The following is a 27,384-nucleotide window of genomic DNA, read 5'->3' as shown; positions in this document are numbered from 1 at the left end:
ACATTACAGCCGTTACAGATGCAAAGTTAAAGCGCGGGGATGAAGTACAGCCTTGGCTGAAAATTCTTTAAACAAAAGTAAGAAGAGCTGGGCGGGTTAGTGCAGTAGCACAATGAAACAGCTCTCAAGATGAATGCAAAACAAAAAAAGAAACAAATAGCAATTGAGTGCTCAAAGGCATTATAGTTCAACTTCGTTAAAACGAGGTTTTACTGTACTGTGGGTCTCTATAGGGATTTTAAGAGGAATATTATGCCCTTCGTTATATCCATTATTTCCTTATATCCCATTTCATTATAACGAGGTTTGACTTAATTTATTGCAGTCATGTGTTGCACTGTATAGCAATATGATTCTATATGCCGCTCTACATATTTCTCTTTTCAGAGATAATGTTGACATCAACTGCACTCATTTCTGTGATCATCAGTTGAAGCCACCTCATATGCTCAGTAACTGGCACAGAGGACATGCTTACTACTAAAACGACGGAACACTGACGAAAGCAAAAATGACACCGCCCGTGTCATCATTTTTTGTTTCTGTCAGTGTCTTGTCTTTTCAGCCGTAAACATGTCCTTCAGCAATCACCAGCTAGGCTCAGAACGAGTCCTACTGGCACAGAGTTTCCATGAGGCGATCATATTGTCATTCAAGCTACATTCTGTTGACTATTTTGCTCATTTGCTCATTGACAACCCAATTTGGCTACTTGGCTATTCTGTCTCTTTTTGTTGGCAACCTGGTTGTCTGGGCAGTCGTTGCAAGTTCTGCACAAGTGGTTGAGTTTGTTGAATGCACTTCTCTGCACATGCAGTGGCTACAGGGACATGTCCATGTACTCCCTGCCACCCAAGACAGCAGCGCACTACACCTGGGACAACCCAATGGCAAAACGCTGCCTGCTGTGGGGCCCTGCCGACTGTTCCAAGCTCAACAAGCTTGAGCTGCTTATGGTGCGTTCTTACAGTTCATTTGCCTAACTCTTTCCTAACCCGCCATGGTTGCTCAGTGGCTATGGTGTTGGGCTGCTGACACGAGGTCGCGGGATCGAATCCCGGCCACGGCGGCCGCATTTCGATGGGGGCGAAATGCGAAAACACCCGTGTACTTAGATTTAGGTGCACGTTAAAGAACCCCAGGTGGTCAAAATTTCCGGAGTCCCCCACTACGGCGTGCCTCATAATCAGAACTGGTTTTGGCTCGTAAAACCCCCATAATCTTTTTTTCTAACTCTTTCCTTCCTTTGTAAAGTGGCCCAATTTTCAGGCCTTCACTGTGCCATTTTTTATTTTTATTTGGAGGACTATTAGTCGTGCAGGTATTGTCAAACTATACTTGTAACCCATTCAGACGGGAAAATTTAGTGGCACTTTGAGCGAGGGCAGTTAACGTTAGTGTCATGCGCAGGCTGACAGAAAAAATTGTTTAGTCACACTTGTAGAACGGACTCACCAGTAGGTGCATTCGTCGAACTCGCTTCGATGCATTGGAAGTTTGTAACCTCGGCAGCAGTGCCTCAGAAATAAATAAAATAATATTCAGGGCATTGTCTGCAATAATTATTAAACCACAATTTCTTTAATAATTTCAACTGTTTTATAAGTGTCCCTGTGCCATTTTCGGTGGAAACTGCCAATGGAACCTCCCGGTGCTTTGCCACTTTGTGGGCCCCACGTTGGGCGCCAGATGTGGGGACTCACACATGCTCTTGGGACAAAGGAACGACAGCACAGTAGTGCAAACAATCAAAAGGGCATTTATTGCACCTTTCATACACTAATGCACACTAGCCGAATTACAACCAATTGAACATTCACACGGGCGCGCGACAAATCAAGGAAGTCTGTCTCACCGCGACCCGATAGAGAGCGAATACGTTCGCCCCATGCTATGAGACCATCGCCTAGTCGTTCACGTGTACAGTCACGAGAACGGTAGCACGTTCGAACGATCCGTGTTCGTCCATACCGGTGCCCCGCTCCGAGCCACGCGGACGTCCTGCGCGTGTACCGATCCACGCTTCGCGAGACGTCTCACGTGGGGCGATGTGGGGATGCGCGACTCTCACGCGTCTCCTTGATGTTGTTTTCCCCGCATGTCTCCTGTAGTCCGGCTTCTCCGTGTGGCTAAGCCCGGTGGTGGTCATGGTGGTTGCGGCGCATTGCGGGAGATGGCGCGAGTGTCTCGATGCTAACGCCGCCGAACAGCGGGGTGACTTAAGAGAGAGGTCGAGGGCGCTTCCTCTTTGGGTTGGGATCGGTGAGCGACGCGGACGTCCCGCGCGTGTGCCGGTCCATGCTTCGCGAGGCGTCTCGCGTGGCTCGGAGCGGGGCACCGGGATGGACGAACACGGATAATTCGAGCGCACCACCGTTCGCGTGACCGTACACGTGAACGACTAGGCGATGGTGTCATAGCATGGGGCGAACGTATTCACTCTCTATTGGGTCGCGGTGAGTCGGACTTCCTTGATTTGTGGCGTTCTATTGGTTGTAATTCGGCTAGTGTTCATTAGTGTATGAAAGGTGCAATAAAGGCCCCTTTGCTTGTTTACACTACTGTGTTGTCGTTCCTTTGTCCCAAGAGCATGTGTGAGACCCCACAACTTTCAGCACTTCACTTCCAAATACAATGCTCATTGCTTGGATATTGGGTGCAGTGCCATTTTTCTTTGCTCGGGACAGTTCGTGATTTTTTATTTAGCAAATATTGCCTAAAATAACTAATATATAGTGCTGGCTGAGTTATTCGACACTGCCATCAATTCCATATGACACTTTCCTCTCCAGCCTAGGAGTGATTGCCCTTGCTCATTGTCGCTAAATTTGCCAGTGTGAGTGGGGTATTTAAGGGCACTATAGAGCTATGCTCAACCAGTATAAACTAGTAAAGCTTTTCTTTTTTTCAGAGACCTGCCGCGGTTGCTCAGTGGCTATGGTGTTTGGCTGCTGAGCACGAGGTCGCGGGATCGAATCCCGGCCACAGCGGCTGCATTTTGATGGGGGCGAAATGCGAAAACACCCGTGTACTTAGATTTAGGTGCACGGTAAAGAGCCCCAGGTGGTCCAAATTTCCGGAGTCCCTACGATGGCGTGCCTCATAATCAGATCGTGGTTTTGGCACGTAAAACCCCATAATTTTTTATTTTTTCAGAACTATATTTTTATTTATTTGGAGGGAAAAAGGTTGGTTTAATATTGACGAAAATGAAGGCCAAAGGCCAAGCTTTCTTGTGCTGGTGTTGTGAATTTATTTTGTGGATGCCTTACTGTACACACGGGAAAAGGTGCTTATGCTTCTGTATGAGAGAAAAGGTCATGTGAAAAGTCATTGTTGTAGTGAAAATTTTCTTCTTCTTCCTAGGGGTTTACGTGCCAAAACCAGTTCTGATTATGAGGCACGAAAATTTTCTGTATAAACTGGTTATTGTGCACATGGCCACTTGGTGTGTGGTGAATGTGTGCATAACGTGACAAAGCAAATTGGCACTTCATGTATAGTATACTCTCTTCAATTCTCCAAATCTCGTCGATTGTCATGAGTGCTCTAGATCCAATAATTATTCGGTGCTCATTCATGGCAACATTCAAGAGAGCTGCCATTCTTTACGCCGAAGAAGCAAGAACTGCCGCAAGTTTGACATTTTGGAACTGAGTGTTGCAGGTGTGATAGCTGCAGTGAGGCAAAATTTTCAGCTATGATGGCAAGTGAAAAGGTTTCCATGGGCCGAAGCCTGGGCGTTATTCAGAGCTGAAGGCCAAGCTTGCAGCTTAAATCACTGAAATACGCGATCGGTCCCTGCCAGTGACATGCGACATGGTCACGCGACAAGCCTGGATCTTCGTATCGGAAGTGGAAATACTCGGGATAAACTTGAAAGCCAGCAGGGCTTGGGCATCGAAGTTTTTGAAGAGGACTGGTTTCTCTCTGCGTCAGCATACCAGTATGTGCCAGAAGCTGCCTGCCACATACGAGGAGGAAGTCTTCGCCTTCCTTAGGCACTCTCTCAAGCTTCACGGCTCGTGGCAATACTTGCTGGGCCTATCTAACTCCCGTGGACATGACAAGCAACATGGCGGTGAGCATGATGGGAGCTTGCAAGGTGAAGCTCCTCACAACTGATTTGCTGTCACGCTGTCATGCTTGGCGAATGGTACAACACTCCGACCATAGCATTGTCTCCAAGCGAAAGACAGTGCCATCGGAAGCATTCCACCAAGGTGTAGTTGTGTAGCTGTAACGTCTTGATGTCTGTGTGAACAAGCCTTTTAAGGACCTGCTCCGCCGTGAGTTCGACAAGTGGCTGTCGGCAGAAGGCTGCAAACTAATGCCAACCAGGCTTGTGAAAAGAGCCTCCCTGATGGCTGTGTGCAGTTCGATGCTTTTGGCATGGATGGCTGTTCCATGCGATGTCGTGGCACGGTCGTTTGCGAAGTGTGGGATTTCGCTGCATGACAATGTGCTGTGGGACTGCAGCGGTGATGATGATGGCAGCACTAGTGAGAACGATGGCACAAGTGATGAGTAGTCCAGCAGCTAATAAATTGTTGCTGTAGAATGCGCCATGCACCCATCGGTAGGTATGCCCTTTATTTAGTTTTATTCCTGACATGTCAAAAGAGGGGGTCGACTCACACTTGAGTCTGCTTAAGATTGTGTAAATATGGTGATGCTTTTTCCCAGTGTCCACGGCAGCTGTCCACATGTGATGACTTGTTTACAGGATGACTGCGACCAGATCCAGCTTAAGGATGACCGCAAGCTGTTCTGGATTGCATTCCTGAATGGCAGGCAGCGAACACTGCTCTTCACTGAAGACTCGGGCCTGGTCTTCAAGATACAGGAGGTCAGTCTCAGAGCATTGGCTGTTGGGGGCTGTTTCAGCTGTGGGTTTGGTGTCCAGTGCCCACTCATGTAAGCCCTAGGCATTGGTGTGGGCTCTTGTAGGAGAAAATGGAAAAATTTGAGACCATTGCTTTCCTCCAATGCATGCCATTCTTTGGACATTGATTGAAAAAAAAAAGAAAATAATGAAGAAAGGAAAGAAGGAAAGCAAGGTACCCAGCATCATTACATAGACTCAGCGCTAGCAGTAAAATTATGCAAAGAACTTTGAGTTCCATCTTACGACACAACATGTAGTGAAAAGCAAAAAGAATATGCTGTTACACGTGTTCATAGCTTACACCATCAGTGGGTTATTGGTGGAATAGTTTTGTTGGTGTACCTCTGGCTTGAAAGCATGTGTTTTCAGCCATCGTACTGAGCCACTGCACTGTTGGTGTGGCTTTACTGATCGTATAAGATAGGTAAATGCTTGAAAATAAGCACATTTGGTTCAATTAATGTTGTTTTGGTTGCACTTTAACGACTCGTGGGTGACTCTCTCTCTCTCTACACACATATATATATATAGTAGTGATATCATAAGAAGCCAACAAACAATGGCTCTAAGGACAGTATAGGGGAAACTTGAGTTCTTAATTGAATTAATGATATTATAAATAAATGCAATTGGAAGTGGATGAAAAATCAACTGGTCACGGGTGGGATACAAACCCACGTCTTCGCATTATGCATGCAATGCTCTTACCAATTGAGCTACCGTGGTGCCGTTTTCCCATCCAATTTCTTGGGTATTTATGGTTATCTACTAGAACTAACCCTGGGAGTGTTAGCCAACGCCACCACTCACAGCCTTGGAAGCACATATGGGCCATCCTTTCTGCCACAGCCATCACGTCTACGTTAACCTTTTGGTGGGAGGCAACTGGTCAATAAAACCCACAAATGCTACCACAACCTTTACACCTCCTCCCTGGCTACACCAAGGTGGATGTGCTTGTGGCACTGTGATGCTGAGTACAAGTCAGTGCGTTTTACTCCTGGTTGTGGTGACCACATTCTAATAGGGGAAGATTGCAAAAATACTTGTGCACTGAAATATGGTTGCACATTGAAGAATCCCAGGTAGTCAAAATTTATCAGGACGCCTTCATCACAATGTCCCTTATATCCCACTTGCTGCTTTCAAATAACTCGGTGGTCCTTTTGGTTCGCTAACTCTAGTGCAACTTGCTGTGTGCACATGAGGAAATAATAACTGGGACTTGGATTGGTCTGGCTGCATAATTTTCCATACTCCTGCAGCCATTCACTAATGAAAACTGTTTTCACTATGCGCCAGACCTCTAATCACTAGTCTGCATCTTCTTCTAAAAATAAATTTACACTGCCTTCCTGACATGCTTATTTGTGTTTTTCAGTCTGGAGCATTGGAGCGGAACATCTATGACATGGTGCTGAACGTGCAAGCAGTTGGCATCTCTCTGGTTACTGCAATACCCAGGAGAGAGATCATCTACATCTCAATCACAGGGTTAGCACTCGTGTTGAGCATGAAAACTGCTAGCTCTGTTAAAATGTTAAGGTGTATGTGTGGCAGGCACCATACTCGGTGCAGAGAAGTGGACAATTTGTATTACCACACTTGGCATGTTTCATACCATGCTTCTTCGCACTTACAAATTTTGTAACGTTTCGAAAAACGAACCAAGTACATATTATCGAATTCAATTTGGTCTTCGAATCAAATAGTCACTATTCGTAATTGCAAATATTTTTGAATAGATTTAGAGTAATTTATGCTGTCAAGTGAATGCTATCAAACAAAAAAATTGCTGTCAAAACTGTGATAACAATTCATCCCGATGGGCTTAGTAGACATGAAACACAGGGAGTTAGCACCCTATTTGTGGTTCACGGCGCCATGTTTCCGGCTAAACCACTATCATTTGCACTCACCAAAGAGTCCTGAGTAAGCAAACAAACTGCTTATTCATAATGCTTTATTCTGCTGTTCATAATGTTAAAACTGCTGTTCATAATGCTTTATGCATGCTTTTAATAAACAGCACTTTATAATTTATTATGTAATGGCTGGAGCTTGCTAATGTTGTGAATACAGTAGAACCCTGTTGATACAATCCTGTTTCGTACGATTTACTGGCGCCACTGTTCACGATCGAGAACACAAAACATGACCAAATAGAAATACGCTTCTTTTTTACCGGTTAATATGGTCCCGGAAAGCACAACCGTTCAACCCCAACGTTCAGTCCATCGCTAAACTGTGATCGTATGATGATACATTTTCCAGCCGCTAGATATGAACGAGAAAATGCATGAGGCATATGTGATCGAGAGCACTAAGCTCCCAGCACGGCAGCTTCCTCGCAGTTGTCGCCTGCTGTGTCTCATGAAAATACCCACACACACTAAATTTTCTCTTTGGTGCCAGCAAATCCTCCATCTAGGTTGTCACATGTTGCATTCGCAGCTATCGTTGCCTGTTACCTGTTCTTTTCTCGGTTTCACAGCACACGCAGCATAGTGCCGTTCGAAGCATACTGCACGCTTTTGGTAGGTGATAACCCAAACACGTTGCTGTTCCCTGCTGCAGGCAGCGCGAAGCGAGTGTCATGTATCACTCTGGCGGCATCGTATTCCGGCGTTGCCCGTTAGCTCATTTTGTGCCTGTTTGCTGTCGCTGTCCATGCATAGGAAAATGAAAAAAATGTAGGTCCAGTCCACGCTGTGAAAGTGGATTTTAGCGAAGCTGTTGAGAGTCACCAAAGGAACTATTACAGAAAATAACATGCGGTAACATGCACTGTATGAAATTTATTTTATTGCACAACGACATTCGCCACTGCTTTGTGGTCACTGTGGTATACACTTATGTTTTCTGTTTTGATGCTTGAAACGTTTTTGGCCAAGGTCCGCACACTTCGAAAGCAGACACAGCTTGTCCCGGGAATGCATGAGTGAGAACGTCGAGGGCACTGCTTTTCTTTGTGGCATGTACGGCGGAGATGCGCGACAAGTCGTCACGGAACCACAGGCGATCGCACGCGGCACAGGAGAATCGAAATTCCGCGTCGACGATCTCGCACTTAAATTTCGCCATCGCTCCCTTGAACGTGGCGACCTTGTCGGCGCGGTACTTTAGTCGCTTCGCAGCATTCTCTGTTTCGCGACGCTCATCGTCGTCCTGGCGGGCTTAGCGCTTGTTATGTCTAGCGGCATAAATCGGATCCTGCTTACGATGCGCTTCAGCGAGACTGTTTTGTTTTTTTCTTCGAGCTTTATATTCCCGCTCTTCTTCTCCAGTCTTCACTTTGCATGGTCTCCCCATGGCAGCCTGGGATGAACTGAAGGCGTTACTAGAACGGTTTCTCTTTTATTATATATAGCTCACACACTGGGTGATTTCCAAATGGGCACTTTGCCAGACATGCAGCGCTTGCGCTGTGTTTTTTTTTTTTTTTCTCGGAAAACAAGCGCTCGGTTGTGCGGCTAGACCGGTTCCTGCGTGGCGAAGATATGGCAACAAAGAAATAGCTGTTTTGTGCCTTCAATTGCTGACAACAGGGACAACAGTCATGTGATTTTGATGCTTATTTTGTACTTTTTTTTTTTTTTGGTGGAAGTTTTTTGCTGGGTACACGAAAGGACCGTTGGTTGGTAGAGGTATATAGCTTCGCTATAAAAGCACGTCACAATCCAATTCGCAAGCCACACCAATTCGACCCACGTTGGCGTCTCGTGCCGCAACGATTCTCACCGAGTGAGTACGCCGCAACTTCCCGCCAAAATGCCCTGCCTGCAGACGCTGATAAGCCAGGCAGAATTCGAAGAGTGCAAACGTAAGCTTGCCGAAGCCGCAAAAGTTATGTGCATCTCTGGCTGCTCGAGCTCCACCAGCTCGATGCGTGTCGGCTTGTCATGCTACGAGTATGCTCGTCAAGTGGGCTCGTCAAAACTTACCTCCAAAATGCCTTGTCCAAACAAGCTGCTGACTCGGGCTGAATTTGAGGAGTGCAATCGTTTGTGTTCGTCAAATTTGCCTGTATTGTGCTCCTTTTCTGTGTCCCGTTTTTGCGCTGTTTGCTGAAGTATGCAATTGTAAGCTTGCCGAGGCTGCAAAAATGACAATGCATGTCTTGAGCCACCTTTCATAGATGTCAACTAGAGTTTAACGGGCCAAAATTTTTAGTGACTTCGAGTCGTACGTTTTCCTGGATAGTATGTTTTTTCTTGATTTTTTTTTTCCAAAGATATATGAACAACCTTCTGCTGTATGCTAGGATTTGAACATCGCTTTATAATTGTTGTAGAAACGGTTGTTTATAATTCAAAAACTCTTTGCAAAGTATTCGATAAGCGATTCAATTCGCTTCTGGCACTATTAGATTCATATTCGATTTGGCCTCAAAAATATCGATTTGCACACTACTTGCCTCGAAGTGGTATCACCCATATATAGAGAGTGGCTGCCCCCACGGCTTATAGCATTGCCCGCAGTGGGACGACGCTATCATAAAGAGCGCCAGCAGCGGGGAGTGAATGCTTCGTCTGCTTCTCTCTTCACCGCCTCTCTGAAACTCAATATTTGGCAGCCTCGTGATTACCTCGAGAAACTTGAGATACAGCCATGCGCAGCCACAGCCATGTTCTAGAAAAGGAGACGTGCACCAACCTGCTCCTCCTCCGCTCCCTCCCCCTCTTTCGTGCACGCTTCATTAAGTTATGGTGAGCTCACTTCCCTCTGCTCCTTTCCCCCTGCTCGGGCAGGAAGACGACACTCGTCAAGCCACCATCATTCTCTGCTCACCCTAGTGCGCTTACACTCTCATCCAAAACATACAGCACATGGGGTGCATAGGATCTTATCGCACTTGGACTTTATACAGAACATGACACTTCGCTGTGCCGGCGCGCAATTTGAAAGGTGTGTTCTTTGTAAGCAGCTGCTTGTAATTCAACCATTTGACCATCTGGGTCTGTGGAAGTTTCCATTTATTGTCTCTGTATTCCTTGGTGGTGGCAGTGAACTTTCCTTATTTTGAAATCGTGTATGAACACACTTTGCTGTATTGAGGTTCCAAATACACGGTGTTCTACGGAGAAAAAGTCATGAAAAGTTAAATACAGTAAAAGCTCGATGATACGATCACGGCTAATACGAATTTCCGGATGATACGAATTTTTCTGTGGTCCCGGCCGAGCCCCATTACTTTGCAACGTGCTAGAGAACGGTTGTTACGAATAGATTTTCAGCCTGCGTCGGTTGATACGAATAAACGCCGCCTCACCGACGGCCGCGAAAGAGAACAGCGCGCAGTCACGCGCTTTCTCTCCTTCTCTTTTGGTGCGGAGGCGCGGCGCCGGACAGCGCGTACCCCGCGACTGGGCGCGAAGAGTTTGAAGTGGTGGCGCTTTTGGTGCTTTTGTACTTTTCCTCCTTTTCTGCGAGCCGTCAGATGGAGTGGCTGCTGCGCTTCGGGCCTCGTTCTTCGTGTTTGCGCCATTTTGCCTAGTCGCAGCGAGCTATGTCTCGCAAGCGGAAGGCACTCTCCTTTAAAGAGAAATTAGACATTCTTCGAAAGGTCGATGAGGATCCCGAAAGGAAGCGGACGGAGTTGGCTAAGGAGCTAGGCCTCGCAACGTCAACACTGAGCACAATTGTTGCACAGCGAGACTATTATGAAAAACGTGCTTTCGTTCAACATCAACGCGAAGCAAGCGAATTTGAACACGCTTATTTCGAACATACCGCGCACTGACAATGCTCTTAGCAGCGCGCCAAATCACGCGGCGGCGCCTCCGACCGGCATTGCTCCGACACCGCCATAGAGCAAAAGCTCAGGAGAGACCCCTCAATGCCGCGCGCGAAGGAACGGGGGGGAAAAAAAAAGAACCCGCGGCGGAAATTTCCTTCTCACTCAAATTGCAAGGTCGCTGTTTCTGCATCGCGCCGGAAAAAGCGTGTACGTGCCGACTAGAGTGTTCTAGACAACCGTATTCTAGCACACACTAGTGCCGACGTCTCAGCCACGCGAATAAAATGGCAGTGAACCCTTCTCCTCTATTTTCTAGTCACATGTTGACCTTGCACGCTGCGGCAGCAGCGCAGAGGGAAGCAGCGGCGGAGGCACAGTCGGGCCAACGAAACTGCCACGCCCGCAAACGCTTGCTTCCTGATAACGGCAGAAAACAAGCCTTCAGAGGGCGGCTAAAATAAGCTGGCGCCAGCACGGCGGCGGGCGCGCACGGAGAAGTCCGCACGGAGTCGAAGGTGAGAGAGCTACGAGGGAGTTGAGAGGGAGGGCGAGGGGAGCCACCGAAGCGGCGGAGTTGACGCGGCCAAATCCGCTTCCCTGCCGCCCTCCTCCCTCACCTTCGACGGTCTCCGCGCGCACCCGTGTGCCGGTGCCGCCCGCTCGCTCCCTGAAGCTTCGTTTTCTGTCGTTATCGGGAAGCGACCGTTAGCCGGCGTGGGCAATTTCGTGTCCCGCGCTTGCTATGCACTTGCGCGCCGCGATATTTCACGACTCGCACCGTTCGTGCATCGTGCTATGGTGCACGAATACTTCAAAAATACGTCCTTTTAATTCGAACAAATTTTTCGGGCCCCTTCGAGTTTGAATTATCGAGATTCGACAGTAGTTTTAATTCTGGTTCGATGATACGAATTTCGGCTAATACGAATATTTTTCGTGACCCCGTGAGATTCGTATCATCGAGCTTTTACTGTGCTTGGTTATATGAAGAATTATGTTATATTTAAGTTTGTTATATTGAAGTTTAACTGTAGTTCGTGACCCTCATTGAAATGCAGTTCTGGTGTAAAGTGGGAGTCCAAGAAGGAGACGAAAAACTACTACAAGGCTGTGTCCACCAAGGAGTCAAACCAGTTGGAGTTGCAGTACCAGCGCTACAACAATCTGCGCCGGCTGGACAGAGACCCTGCTTCTGTGCTCATGGTCAATGGCTACGAGGTGAGGTGTGCCAGGCAGCCATGTTGTAACACATTGGCATTCCGAACCGGGGCCATATTTTGTAACAATCTATTTCATTTCCTACTATTTTCGGCCTTCGTTATTCTCTCAAGCGCTGCCACGCTTTTGCATATCTGGGGTGAGGATCCTTTCCTTGCTTTTATTTCTGGGCTGTCTCATTAAAAATAAGTGGTTCATGCTGTTTTGTTATGGCGGGCTGACCTTCTCCCCGTGAAATGTACCCCCGTGAGTTCGGTGTTTTACGTACTTACAGATTTGGGCAATAAGGATGAGCCCCAATTCGGAGCCCATGTGTCATTGGTTCAATGTTCGGAAGACAGGCCATTTATGAAACAAATACTGGATGGCGGAATATTTAGTATTTTTCTTATGAAATAAATAATTCTGTACTTGGCAAATATTGGAGCTGGTCCGTCATAACTTCAATGTAGGACTTCATTCTATTGTGACAATAGGCAACAATAGTGCTTTGCCAGCAATATCTCATAGCACATATCTCAAGCTACATGTAGACTATTGATGAGGGGTCCCAAGGGGCTGACTATATGCTTGTAAGTACTATAACATGCATGTCTGTTCTCAATGGCTCATGGACTTGCATGTTTCTCCATTGGTTACCAGTGGCAGTTGGCCCAAACTGCTCATAATCTAGTGATGTGGGATCTGTGCAGTTATTAACACTCCCGAGTACTATATAGTAGAATCTCGAGGATATGAATCTCTTTCGATGGCACAAAAATTTGTATCACCCGAAAATGTTTAAGAAAAAACGAAATTAAGGGAGGTCGTGACAATGAAATGTCCGACTTTCTAAAAATTTTAGAATTTTTCAATAATTTTCTTTTCTGCAATCCTTCCTTTATCTCATGGCAAAATATTTATAAAAAATATGCAGCAGAATTTGAGAAAGTTGCTCTTCTTTCGTGTGTTGTCTGCGAAATCGGGAAGAAAATCGGGCTTCCGAAAGGGCTATAGCACCGTTAATTGCGCAAGCGCAGCTTTCTATTCACCCAGTGCCACCATCTTGGTATCACCGTAAACATGAGAGAGAGATTCAGATAGATGCTGCACTGTATTTCTCCATGCAGAAATAAATGCAATGAAACTGAGTGCGAAATGCGAAAACTAGTGTCACAATTCATTACTGCAGTCATGTGGCGCGTAGAGAGCACTCCTATTGGCTGAAATAATTTGAATCACTGGTGCGCGTGTTCCAAGGCGAGCATTTGAAGATCTGCCTGATTATCTTGAGTTTCTTTTGTTGCTGCATCCTAGCTGCTACCCGAGGGTGATAAGGACATGATATGTGCAAGATAAAGGAATCTGTTTGTTTCTTTGCGACGGTGAAGCTACCTGGTATCCTGCGGTCTGATGGGTTTGCAAAGGGAAAAAAGTTTGGATTGTCATCTGGCGCCGAGACATTTCATAAGGCTACCTATGGAAGCAAATGCCGCCAATCTTGCCAACATGGCATGACTGGGTCACGTGTGATTGGCGGCTCCTGATAACGTTACAAGGTGTTTGAAAATGTTCGACAAGTTGCATTTACTGCTCAAATAAAATCTTTTGAAGGGGGAGGGGGGTATGCACGTGGATGGAGTAATGGCGGAGTGGCGTAGATAGTTGTAGCGGCTGCTCTGTCGGCCTGACAACAGGCAGTGTCTGGCGCTACCTGCGTGCTGGGGCCTCATCACCGGCCCAACCGGAGATCACGCGGCAGATCGATTCTTTGTATCATCTGCAGCGGCGGGAAAAGCGGTTTGTTACATTTGAAATTTGGCACGTTTTAAGCTATTGAACGTGAGACGGGACATTTCTAAAATTCATATTATCCCAAAATTCGTATCAGGCATGATTGTATCACCAAGATTCTTACTGTATAATGTGTAGTCTGTATTTGATGGCTCACATGGTTCTTTTCTTCTTTGATTTTTTTGTACAGCTGGTTATGTACCATGGGAGCTCTTTCTTTGCTAAAGCATTCTGCTAGAAAACAGGCTTTTTTGTTTGAACCTTGCTGTTTCCAGGTGGACTTCAAGCAGATGAAGATAATGTCGAATCCCAAGAAAGACCTGCGGCGCCTTGCCAGGCCTGGCATTTGGGCTACGTACAAGAAGTCTCAACACCAGACTATGGTTCACGCCAAGCTCCACTTGCTCCAGGTGAGCATTTTTGAAGTCCTAGTTTCTTGACATCAGCCAGAAGTTGCAGTGTCCTTACATTTTTAGGTGTGAAATAGTAAAATGGCCATGTACTGAGGCAATTAACCCCTTTACTGTTTGCCAAGTTTCGAAATAATTTTTAGAAGTGCAAAAAAATTTACGGAAGCCATTGTGTATAATTTTCTTGTCAAAATTACAACAAACTGAATGCACAAACATGTGCAAAAATTATAAAAAATTTCAACTCGTCATCTGCACCCGAGCTTGCTCATGATGGCGAGTTATCTCATCATTGGCAGTTAAGGAGTTATGTGCGCACTAAGTTCACTTGAGGCTTTTCCGCTCAGTATGTCAGTGACTATTAAAATAAACTTCATTGTTAGCAAAACAAGTATTGATAGTGATACGATCTTGACTGGGTGAGGTGGGTCGTCACCGCAAGAATCAAAAGACGGCGACGAAGGCGGGCATTGTGATGATGAAAAATAGAAGTGACTGTGTTCGCTTCATTGGTACATGGTTGTGACTCGCATATCCGAGTCTCGAGCAGTTCTGCCTAACACGGGGGCCAGGACGGCCTTAAATAACCCCTCGCGGTCTGGTGGTAGCTGATGTCTCCCTGAGGAACTTGTGGAAGTGTCAGTGCCTTTGTCAGGTTGTCAAGTAGACGACGTCTTCCCCTTCGTGCCTTCTCCTTTGGGTGCTCGCTTTGCATCTGCTCAGAGCGTTGTGATGCGGGTGATGCTTTCTTGGGGATGAAGGCGATTACCTCGACACGGGAAAGCGCGCGGGCCTGTTTCCCACACTTGAGGAATCCGAGTTTCCAGGAAGATAACAGTCTCTCGTCATGGGAAAGCGTGCGGCAATGTATCCCACACTTTGAGCAGTCGAATTATAAGCTGATCATAACAATAGTTTGTAGCTATGCTAGCCAGGCACCTGATAAATTTTCAAATTCAGCCATTGTTCATTGCATGAACTTTATACTTTAGAAAATGCTAATGTTGTTCATGTGAAAGTCAAGTTTACACTGACAGCAGGTGGTGTCATTTAGTATGGCTATTCAGTGCAGTTGCTGAAAGCTATTTGAAATTTTAGCATATTTGACAAGTACGCCACAACATATTAAAGAAAATTTGAAGAAAAGAGAACTTGTTACTGTACATTTGCTCTGGTTTTAAGATTTACAACTATTTGCACATCTGGATGCCATGTTTTGTCTTTGCACAGTTTCATCTTCTCCCGATGCATGGTTTAATCCTCTCTATCTTTCAGTGTGACATATCCTTGTGATTTTTTGGCTTTAGTGGGCACATACTGATAAGAGGAAGAATGCAGTAATGTTTTTCCACTTATAATTTGGTGCAGGGGGTGGATGGTGCACGTGCATTTTCATACTATCTGCCCATAAAATATTTTAATACTTGAATCCTATGTATTCATAGTATTTTTTTGTGCCACTAAGTTTCCAATTTGAGAGACCAACTAGCCCTAACTACTGCCTTGATCATGTAGATATTCCCAACAATTTCGTAACAGCTTCATTTTGCTTCTCTTTATCATTTGCTCGCAGGTTGACAACCAGATTGCAGATTGCACTTTCCCTGTGATATTGACCCCTGTCACAGTAAGGAGGTCCCTGGGAGAGGGCATGAGTGAGTGCTCCTTCAACATGTCTTAAGTTGGATATTCATCAAAAGTGAAAGAAATCGAGTCAAATTTTCCTCTACTAAAAAAAACTGACCAGTGTGAAACAGTCATGGATTGAAGGAAAAAGAAATATTGCTTTCTATGACATCTTCAGCCTAGCAGTGCTATAGTGCAAAAGACAGCTATAGCTTTACTTTTATGATTGGTCAAGTAATTTAACATTTTTTTTATTTATTACATTTTCATCTGTTTTCGAATTCGAAATGAAGAGCTGAAATTTGATATTTCTTTCTGATGTAGTTCCCAAGCCCTTCTTTGAGACCAGTGTGATAATGCGACAGTTCGACTACTCACAAGTCCGGCAATTTAAGTAAGTGTCTGCTAATTAGCATCCTGCATGCCATTGCTGAATGTGCTTGTATGAGGGATGACGTTACTCGGACAGTATTTGAAGAAGAACAGTAAGCTGGGTGAGTTGGTATGGTTGCACCGTCCCATTCTTTTTCTTTGTCTGTGTGTTTGTGCACTGTTTCTTTTCAGACATAAGGATTATTATAACGTGGAGTAACTGTAATGTTGAGCCATACTGAAAATTGGCCTAAAAGTGCCAAGTAGTTTCGAATCGGCTGATTAAAACGGATAACTCTCTTTAAATTTGGCAACCTCAAAGGTGTAATTGGGCCTCATTTGACCGAAATTGGTACAAGAATATGGCTTTAAGGCAGTGTGCTCACTATTGCTGAAAGCTCACCATAGGTTCAGTAAAGAAAGGCATGAGTGAACATGCAAAGCCATATTGTTTTAGTGTTTTGCTTTCTATAGTGCAGTAAGAGGAGTGCAACATTTCCAGACACTGAAGTATACAAAAATTATTTGCTTGATTCCACAGCCGTTTAAATATTGTTCTGTGAAACACATGATCACTCAAAGTGCTTTTGCATGAAACTTGTACTGGGACACTATTCTCATCCTTCATTAAAGTGGCTAACTGGCTATGGCATTCTCGTGCTTAACACGAGGTCAGGTATTTAATTCTCGGCTATAGTGGCCATGCTCTGATAGGAGTGTAATGCAAAAATGCTTGTGTTCCATGCTGTGAGTGCACATTGACCAGATTATGCCCAAATGTTGCTTTGTGGCATTAAAATCAATCAATTATTCAATCACTCACAGTGCATAACGGGCTAATGCTGCTATTTCTCGCTCTTAGTCATCCACTTGCAAAACATTTGTTTTCCTCATGCATTTCCTCGTGTCTGTGTTCCTTAAGTTATGCTTCCATGTAAGTGTGACATAGAACCTCTACTGCATGTTTGTAGAGAATGTGTACAGCATTGCAGTTCGTTGTTCGTTTAGTATTTGTGAAACATCTGATTGACTCTTGTCTGAGAGTGGTTGTGTTATCACAGCTGGCAGGCCTGTGTCAAAAGTGTGTGCTTGTCTAAAACAGCACGACTCTATACTGGAACTTCAATTCGGCCACTGAATAATTGTGGCATGGCTCTTGTACTATATATCTTCGTGTAAGGGCCACGGCATTTTTTTTTTTTTTTCTGAAAAATGTGAGTTCAAATTTCTAAGGTGCACCCCATATACGAGTGAAAAGTGAAATAAACATATAGTTTTTTCTGCACATGTCAGATGAGCCACAGAAGGCAAGCACTTTTCTCTGATAGTGCGAGCAGCTAAGATACTGTGTATTTTCAAATTCGAGCAGCTTTCTAATTTTTTTAACTCTTCGAAGCCTGCTTTTGTAGTGAATCCCAAAATGGCTGCAAGAATTATGATAAAAGGAACTAAGAAGACATTATTGAATAAAAATAATTGCATTTTTTGCTAAACTATAGAGACCTTTGCAGTGAACATGTGTACACATTTTGCTATAATGCCTAGTTCCCCCAGAACTCCAAATGAAACTCCACCAAACAGATATTATATTTTGACAGAAAACAACGCGACATAGGAGATATGAGAAATATTGGAAGTAGACTTTTCCACATTGTTAGGTTGCCCTACACAAGATGGCCAACTGCCCACAGAATCATTGAGCTGAAGGTATGCCTGCAAACAGCAACAATGTAGTAAAAAGGAAATGGTGGCAAGGATAGCAGCACCAGCTCATGCGTATAGGCTTTCTTTTCACTTCTAGGGTGACGCCCGCCATCATGTGTGGGTCAAATGAGAGATGTGTGGGGAAGCACACTTGCTGAATTTCGCACATCCCCTTTCTACATGCTCATGCTGCTCATGATAATCACTCTTTTCTTCAGCATCTCCTCTGCTGCATGAACATTCAGACACAATAGATATCATAGCATTCGTCGAGCTAGAAAATAATGTGCCTTCACACACATGTCCACATGTACATTCACACACATTTTATTGTTCTTTGGGGGTGCTATTTATCCTGATAACTAGGTGCGGTGTTGATCGATTCGAGGAAATGTGGTAAATGCTTTAGGGTAGGACTTGCATGAACTTGGAGGCATTGAATCGCTGCATTGTCTTCTGGGGCTTGCCCTAAATGGTGCCCCATGGTGAATTCTAAATTTCTGCGACTTTTCTAACTTCTGTTTTTGAATTTCAGGTACTTCAAGGTTCTGGTTCAGGAATTCCATGCCAGGGTGGACCAATGCTTTATCAACGCCATTGGTTCATTCCTGACCCTGAATGAGAAAGAAGCCAACCACTGTAAGTTGCAAGCATAGATTGAACGTATTGGAATCGGTATGAAGAGAAGCGATCAATTAGATTATATACAATGCAATGTTTTATTTCATTATTTTCATTGTATGAAACACGTAATGTCATGCACTGTGTTTATATTTATGCACAACACCGTTCTCAAGCTGTGCCTAAATGCAAGCACCAAATCGGGTGGATGCAGAGTGTAAGACTTGTGCCGACGCAGCGATGTCATGAGGTGTAAGGTGATGTGTGACACTTGTCGAGTGAAGAATGAGCTGTATTCAAAGAGAAGTACGGCAGTATATCAGAATACATTTTAGGATTCTGTCGTCGCACCCCTTCTGTCACAGTGGCACATTTCCAGTTGCCCAAAAGTGAGCCATGTGCAGGCATAGCCACACTAAAAAAAAAGGAGACTCACGCCAATCTGCCCCCTCCCATTTGCTTGACCGCGTTACCGCGAGTGGGCTCCCCTCCTTTCTCGTTGCTTGCATGGGAAGACTGCACTCATCAAGCCCACCATCCTTTTCTGCTCACCGTCGCACGCTTTCATTCACACCCAAACCACACAGTGCTCGGGGCACGATAGGATCTTATTGCACTTGTACTTATACGGAACATGACGCTGCTCTACTCGGTCACGCTGTGGCGCATGACTTGACGTGTGTTCGCAAGTAGCCACTTGTAACTAAACCATTTGACCATTTGCGTCGGCGGAAGCTTCCATTTCTTGTCTCGCAGTGGCAATGAACTTTGTTATATTGAAATGCAGCGTTCTCAAGCTGTGCCTAAATGCAAGCACCAAATCGGGTGGATGCACAGTGTAAGACTTGAGCCAACGCAGCAATGTCATGAGGTGTAAGGTGATGTATGACACTTGTCGAGTGAAGAATGGCGTGGAGAGCTGTATTCAAAGAGAAGTACGGCACTATATCAGAATACAATTTCAATTGAATTGATATTGAAATTGTGTATAAACACACTTCGTATGAGAGGTCTTAAATACATGGGGTTTCTGTGGGCAAGAAGCTATACAAAGAGTAAAATACCATGTTATATTGAGAATTTCATTATGTTGAAGTTCGTTATATCTAGGTTTAACTGTATATCCAAGTATGTCCAGCTGCAACTGGACAAGCACAGCTGCTCAGGCCCACATTTGTGTGTGATAACTGAGTGCACTTCTTACTCCCTGCACATGCACAGACATTCCTGCACTATGCCAGAAGGCCCTGTGCTAAGCGGAAGTGTGTGGATATTTTTGCAATATGCATCATTCATTCATACTGTGTATAGTTGTAATATCTTTCGTCTTCCAAACCATCAAAGCAGCTTCCTTGCTTTATACTTGTGGTTGCATTTCGTTACAAGCAGAACGTTAGTGAGTTGTTCGCAGTGAAAACTTTGCACACTGCTGCTGTTGAAATTTTGATATACTACTATATTGATAAACACGAACTCTACGAAAGCTTGCTAACCAGCTTACATCATCCTGCACATCAATCTTTGTTGGTGTGGGTGCAGGACTTATAAATGTGATTGTGTTAGTCTGGTGAGATTGTTTAAAGCATGTTATCTTGTGCTTTGATGTTTTGGAGGTTCAGACAGTATGCATTAAGTGTTTGCTGAAATCTTGCATTTAAGCAGCACATGACAAAACTGAAAAGACGGTGCCTTTTGTTTTTGTTTTTTTGTTAGAGGAGTTAGGGTATTTAGTATTCATCAGTTCTTCAACATGTTCAACTTTTTATTTGTTAACTAGCATAGAGACTTTGTTCTTTCTTACTGTTTCTGCTGACAATGGATTGAATAAACCTTTGAATTCAATGTTATGGGAGGTCCCCTCCTCAATCTATGAATATAGAATCCCCTCCTGTGTGTATACCATGTGTATGTAAACTATTGTATGCATAATGAAAAGATTCTTATTCTGATCACGTATACTTGGAATTTTTGTATTTCATATGCGACCTTGTATTCTTAACATTCTTGTAATTTTTTGCTGTTTTTGAAGTGGAGTTTTGTTTCCCTCTGTTAAAAAAGAGGAAGCCATATTTTAGAGCTGTCATCCTGTCTTGGCAAACAGACTATCCGAGATGGATATGTTTTTCGGTGTTTAAGCAGAAAACTTAACCGGTTTTGTTCTCTTTTATTATAAAGGAGGAACTGCTTGAGAAAGACAGGTCATTGACCAGAGGCGGACTGAAGGAAATTGCTGAGCAGTTCTCTGAGCAAGGCGTCAAGGACTTCTTCGACATGCTCCACTTCTCACCAATCAAGGTAAGTGTACTTCAGTTTTATATCCAACGCTTGAGAACTGGATGTAATTTCTATTGAAAAATTTGACTCATTTGTTGTTTTATTGTTGTTAGGAAAGTGGCCATGCTTAAGGATATCTGCAGTATAACTCTGTTAAAATACTCTATTGATACAGTTTTGATGATTAGGATGTTATGTAATGTTTGCGCAGGAGGAAGATAAAAAGAAAGGGAGAGATAGGGAGCTTAGTCATTGTAAAACCAGCTGGCTACCCTGTACTGGGGTAAAGAATACAGGGAATTAAAGATGATAGACACAGACTTGAAATGAAGTTAAAGAAGTAATTCAGGAAAGAAATGTGCGCACATAATGCAATGCAGCACACAAATACTTTGTCACAAATCGCATGTGTTTTGAGATACCGGAGCAGCCCATTTAAGGCCTTCTGTGCTGAGGACGGCCTGGGCCAGTGTACCTCCTCCAACAAGGAGTAATCATCCAGTCTATCTAGTGCAGTTAGCACCTGTAGAATGCAATGATTGTACACATTTGCTTTCACTGACAGTGGTAAGCTCCCAGTCAGGATTCGATAATGCCTGCCGTATGCACTCCAACCCATTTATATTCTTTAAATTTTCTTCTCATGGTCAGGGTCCTCTGCGAATAATTAACCTAGATAAACATACTCCTGCACAAACTCAAGAGGCTGACTGGCGATCATAAATTCTTGTTCCCTTGCCAGGCTATTGAACATAATCTTTGTCATCTGCTTATTAAATCTTCAACCCGACTGTGGGGGTACGCTCTGCATGAGGCTAGGGTTGAAGGCAAGCTCCGGATCTATCCACACACAGCGGTTCCGTCGTACTCCCCAACTCATAGTGCGTGTAATTGCAGCTATGTAGGGTCCGGGCAAATAAGGCAACCAGCAGTATCAACTCAACAATATTTATTGCTGCGAGCAATAAGGCACACTTGCAGAAGGAAGTCCACTCTGTAATAAGTAGGCTTGCCTCATTATGTGTGATAGTCAGGCAAATGAGGTCACTCAAGGGTTGCAGCAGCTAAATCCTTAGCCAGCAAGTTTGAGGTTGGGGTGTGCAAGAGAAAGGGTTCTTGCAGTGGCAAGGGGAATGTCCTCCTCGCTTGTCGGATACCTTTCCTTTTCCCGCGAGCCTGGACGGGAAGGGTACACGCGTTGAGAGAGGCGAGGGAGAACCGGGAGAGGGCATAGTGCCTCTTTCACATGTCTACAGCGGCTCCCGATGAGTCCGCTACGTGTGAACGCGACGACGTGAGTATATGGGAAAAGATGGTCGCGCGTGCTCCCCACAACTCTTACTCTTTCTCGGTTAAGGTCCTCAATAATTTGTTGCAATCATCCCTAGTGTTGCTGTATCCCTTGATAAATGATGTTGCGTCCCTTGGCAATGGCATGGTGGTGAACTAGTCGGATGTTAGTTACTAGTTCATTAAGTCCTTGATGGAATGGCCACGTAAGACACTCGCATCCCCACACCTTAGAGTCGCTGAAGATGGACCTTGATGGTTCTGACTCTTTCTCGAGCTGTCAATGTACATTTGCACAGTCCAAGCACAAAGTTCATGGGCTATCACAGTATTGTATTCCTACCTGATAAGTTATCATGCCACCTTATCTAGTATTGTGGATGAAGTGGTGACAGATATTTAACAGTAGGATTTAAACAATTCCTAGTGTAGGGGTATATTGCGACCACTGCAGCCAAATGACCACCGACAAATGGCAGTTATGATCATAATAATATGGTCATCCTCAGCCAACACCTATTAGGAGATAACTGTCTCTGGTGGTAGCTGTAGTGTTAATTGTGGGAAACAGCCAAAGGCACATTAAATTCAATTTTAGTAACAATGATGTCTCCGATAACATTAATTTGAATTCACTTTTATGCCCAAGTCAAGTTGATGAAGTAAACAATATTTAAGGTAAAATGGTATGATGCCTTCTTATTCATTTTGTTGATTTTCTATCTTGTATATTTTCACTGCTCTTAAGTTCATTTTTCTGTAATCCTGTCAAGAACAAATCAGTGGTGTTCTTTACTGCGTTGCCACTTTTCGACTGACATTTCTGCAGTTTTTTTATGTTCATAAAAATCTGACAGGCCCCAATTCATGCTTCTGTGCTCCTTCATTTAGGTGGCTAGGACAGCGCTGTTGCATGTAAGCTTCACATAATAATATTTCACACCTTTAACTTGACTTTTTTGTTTTTACAGCTTCACTTGAGCTTTTCGCTCTCAGCCGACAGCAAAAACAGCAGTGGCAGCCTGTTTAACCTTTTGCTGCAGAGCTTTGGAGTTACCTTCACAGAGATACAGGATGTTGTGCTCAAGTGAGTCACATTTTGCATGTTACTTTTGGCATTGGCTGACACTTCCTGTTGCTCTTCTGCTTAGAGCTTAGTAGGCTGATCTTGAACTGAGCTTTGCTATTCTGCATTGAAGCAAGGGCTGTCTGCAGTTGTACAGTTAAACCTGGATATAACGAAATTGACAAATTCCTGAAAAACTTCGTTATAAAGAGGATTTCGTTATATGCAGGTTCGGCACGAAAGTTCGAAAAAGAAACACTTACCGTATTTACTCGATTCTAATGCGCCCTCAATTGTAATGCGCACCCGTTTTCCATTTTCGTCGAAGCACTCATCCTTGGAATGTCACACCAGGTACCGGATGCGTGGGCATGTGTCGTTTCGCACAAGCGCGAGGCATCGGGAACGAAGAGCGAGCGGTCACGATGGCGTCGTAGCGTCGTATAGTGTTACAGTATAATCCCGCTGTTACGTTGTTTTCGGCCGGTCCCGGCACAGCTCCCATAGAACCCAATGCATTGGTAACCCCGCTGTTGCGTCACAACTGTGGGACCGTTCCTGCATCATACATTGCGAACTGCCACCCCGCGCCAGCCCGAGCGGCCATTTTCACTTTTCATGTCGCTTCGCTTGGTGGCTTGACGATGGCATTGGCCGCCCGAAGTGCCTGGGACGACAACTATGACGTATTTTTGGTTTCCGCCAGCAAAAGTATGGCCTTTGAGATCCGTATTTGCTATATAAAGATAATCGCTTCTCCAGCGGCGCTTCCACACGCTGCCAGCATTTGACAGCGCGTGTCCGCGCTTATCAAGTGTGATGTGTGACAGCGTGTACCAATGCATCGGCAACATCAACTGGAAAAGGAGAGAGTGCTGGCTTGGCGGGCTAGGCCAGCTGCAGCAAGCAGCAGGATCAGGTTTGAATGAAGGGAGGGGGAAAGGTCACGTCCGCAGCGGCAAGATCGCCAGGTCGAGGAATGCAGGCCCGCCTCGCGCACACACGCACACGTGTGCACGCTTCGCATTCCATCGCGGTGAAGGTGCTTCCGGTTGCTGCTCGCGCAAAAATGACAAAATTTGGGGCGAAATCTCTAGGTTGTCGGATGGTAAAATTTGTTATATCGAGGGGGTCTCCCGCTGGCACTTCGTTACGTTGAGGTCTCAAATACATGTGCTTCTATGGAGTAACGGCGGGGAATAGAAAAACTTCGTTATATCCAGGAATTCGTTATATAGAGGTTCGTTATAAGCAGGTTTAACTGTAGTTCTTTTAGAAGTGAATAGCAAGTAGCTTGGAAGCACTTTCTCAAACAACAGATTCAGTGGCACTGACTTTACTCGCAAGCTCATTTATCCCACAATCCTCGGAAGTGAGACATAACACTGCGACTAAAATACCATCAAAATAAGCTATTAGCGCAGTCCTCAATGTGGCTAACCTCAGTATTCTCCTGAGTGCAGCATTGAAGCTAAGAATAATGTACCCAAGTGGAAAAGTGGCTAAGCTCTCAGACATTGTGATGCTAGCAGAATCTCTGTAGATGCACTGTGAGTGTGGTTAGATTAGTCAATTTGAAAGAAATCATGTGAAGGCAAAGTTAAAGAAATAAAAGGGCAGATGGTTCAACTTTGCAATCTTTGTGTAACCTTGTGTGCCAGATCTTCCAATATGTGGCATGTGCAACATAACATGCGCTCCTTGTGTCTCCCATGCCCCAGGCTGGACTACTTTGAGAAGAGCAACACCTACTTGACCATGCACCAGTTGATAAATGAGGCCTCCACTCACTACTTCCATCAGGTAGGTACCCTTTGTTAGTGCTTTTTCGCATGTGTGTATCTTACCTTATTACATAATGCATTGTCTAACGTGGTTGCACTATTATCTGTACAGAACATTGTGCATTTTGCTCTTTCTTTTGAATATGTGTCGGCATGTGTGTATGTGTGTAACAAGCAGTTATGTATGTTAAAAATATTCTGCAAGATTTTTCATATCACTGGGGCACAGTAATAGTCAGCATAGTTAGACTAGTGTGCTTCTGGAAGTGTATGTGCACATTGCTGAGGTATGAATAACTCGGGCATACATAACTCTCTGCTGTTGGATTTTGGGTGAATGGCCCCACTTTGCCACATAAATTTATTTTATTGTCCTCTCTTCTAATCCAGCTTACTAGAGATGAGCTTGGAGGGGAGTGACAGCTTGGGGAAACAGACTGATGCTGAAATAAAAGTTTTCTATTGTTGCATAGCTGTTTCAATGCACAATGTCTGGTTCATAAGTTTGGAGCCCTTGAGAGTAGTTTTTTTTTTTTTTTTTCGTCAATAATTTTGATTTGTAATTAGCAAAGAGATAGGATGCCTATATACTACGGCTCTACAAAATTAGCACACACTGGGTAACAGTGCCTAATCTAGATCTGCAGTTGGGCAAGTGGACAGTGGACACTGGACAGAGGGATGAAAGATTGAGGTGACCAGCATTAGCAATGTCTATCAACGGAGAGCATAAATTTTGACAAAAGCAATTTTACCATGACCCGGCTGCGGTAGCTCAATTGCTATGACCTTCTGCTGCTGAGCACAAGGCCGCAGGTTTGATTCCGCGCCACTTAGATTTCCAGCCAAGGTGATGGAATTGAAGGGTAATTCATATGTTATTTGGGACACTTGCACATCAGCACTCTGCCTATTATGATTCTCGCAAAAAAAAAAAAAAAAAAAAAACCTTGCACATACAGGCTTTCAGTAAACTATGAAATAAGTGTCAATGTCTTGGTTGTTTTCTTGCCACTCTTGCAAGCCGGCGCCTCATTTGTGTGGGCCCATTTTGCTGCTGTCCCATCCTAATTGCACTGTTGCAAGTTTGAGTGTGCGAAAAATGAAATACTCGCTCCATGCATTGCATATTTTTGTTTCTTTGCACACACCTGGCAGACCTTGAAGCAGATCTATGTGTTGGTGCTGGGGCTGGATGTGATAGGCAACCCTGTCGGCCTGCTGACAGGATTCACTACGGGTGTCGGAGACTTCTTCTACGAGCCACTGCAGGGCGCCATTCAGGGTCCCGAGGAATTTGCTGAAGGTCTTGCCACCGGCGTTCGCAGCCTCATCGGACACACCGTTGGTGAGCAGACCCATTGCCAGTTGTGATGGTCAGGTGTACCTTAACTAGTAGTAGGTGCATTGAAATTTGGTGCTTGCAATTTATCTGCATTTTTGTTCCAAATTACTGCAAACGACGTAGCGCTCCATGGCATTATTTTCAGTGCTTCTCGCATTATCGTGTGCTAGTTGCTAGTTCGGCACCACGTTCTTAGCGAGCATCTCACAGAGGTAGCATTGAAAAGTAAAACAAAAGTCTGCTTCCTGCTTTATGAATTTTATCAGTCACTGGAAATAGGACATTTGAGAACGCAGACATTGATTTTATTGCCAGCAAGTGCTTCCAGTGAGATTGTTGAGTCTTGCATAGCTCAGCTTGGGAACCTCTCATGTGCTTGCACATGAAAGGTTCCCAAGTGTGCTTACACTGCACACATCACTTAGACAGCTATCAAATAAGTTGGCCCACTTGTATTGTTTGCCTGATTGTTGATGTTTGTTTCTGTGTAGGTGGTGCTGCAGGGGCAGTGTCCCGCATCACAGGCACGCTTGGGAAGGGCATTGCAGCCCTGACCATGGACGACGAGTACCAGCGTCGCCGAAGACTGGAACAGAACCGCCGCCCCAATGACATTGCAGAGGGTTTTGCCCAGGGCGGAAGGGACCTGGTCATGGTCAGTGTTGCTTGTTCTTTTTTTTTTTTTTTTGTCAATCACTTTTATGCAAAAAAATTTTTGTACGCCATAGGTGGCTTGGGAGATTGAGACCTACAGGAGAACGAGGTTAGAGGGCTTCCTCAGTCAGTGCTATTGTTCTGAGGCTACCCTTTTTGTTTCATGCTCGTTTAGTTTCTGTAAGTACAGTTCTGAGTTGTGCTCACAAGAGAAAGGAACCAAGGAGGTTATCTTGGTCACCTTAGGCATCATGATGAAGGGGCATTTGCAATGAATTTCTGCATGAAATTGAATGGCTGCCGTATTGACTGCACTTGTTTGGCAGTCTAGCGCACAATTGGAGCTCGGCCTGTAGTTGGAATACATTTGCACTGCTATTTGCCGCGGGAGATTGAACTACAGGTGGCAGCACCGTCGCCGTGTTAGTGTGGATAGGCAGTCGACAGTCGAAATGTGCACAGCGGTGTATACCCCTGTGAATGATTTGGCCCGATTCTAAGGTAATTAAACGACTTGACTGCAGACAACTGATCTTATATTGCCCTCCAATGGTAAATTTTTCACAAAATGCTCAGAACGTTCCTGTTCATTTGAAAAAAGTGCAGACTGTAATCAACA

The 27,384-nt window shown here is 44.7% G+C and overlaps 1 protein-coding gene across 3 annotated transcripts in view; it reads left to right on the top strand.

Annotated features, from left to right (window-relative positions):
- LOC119455562 (intermembrane lipid transfer protein Vps13-like) overlaps positions 1-27,384 on the top strand; it is a 217,944-nt gene that overhangs the window by 157,427 nt on the left and 33,133 nt on the right. For all 3 annotated transcript variants that reach the window (XR_007467503.1, XM_037716962.2, XM_037716961.2), the window contains 13 exons: positions 818-956; positions 4,727-4,849; positions 6,270-6,382; positions 11,687-11,846; positions 13,895-14,029; positions 15,603-15,684; positions 15,980-16,049; positions 18,267-18,369; positions 20,528-20,647; positions 22,888-23,003; positions 24,704-24,785; positions 25,925-26,114; positions 26,603-26,766. Coding sequence is in view for 2 of the 3 variants with exons in the window: in XM_037716962.2 (XP_037572890.1) it covers positions 818-956; positions 4,727-4,849; positions 6,270-6,382; positions 11,687-11,846; positions 13,895-14,029; positions 15,603-15,684; positions 15,980-16,049; positions 18,267-18,369; positions 20,528-20,647; positions 22,888-23,003; positions 24,704-24,785; positions 25,925-26,114; positions 26,603-26,766 (1,597 nt within the window). In the remaining variant the exon portion in view is untranslated. The remainder of the gene's footprint in view (positions 1-817; positions 957-4,726; positions 4,850-6,269; positions 6,383-11,686; positions 11,847-13,894; positions 14,030-15,602; positions 15,685-15,979; positions 16,050-18,266; positions 18,370-20,527; positions 20,648-22,887; positions 23,004-24,703; positions 24,786-25,924; positions 26,115-26,602; positions 26,767-27,384) is intronic.

The sequence above is a fragment of the Dermacentor silvarum genome, chromosome 6, assembly GCF_013339745.2.
Source record: "Dermacentor silvarum isolate Dsil-2018 chromosome 6, BIME_Dsil_1.4, whole genome shotgun sequence".
NCBI lineage: Eukaryota > Metazoa > Arthropoda > Arachnida > Ixodida > Ixodidae > Dermacentor > Dermacentor silvarum.
The sequence above is the reverse complement of the archived record's forward strand: the minus strand, read 5'-3'. Positions and strand labels throughout refer to the sequence as shown.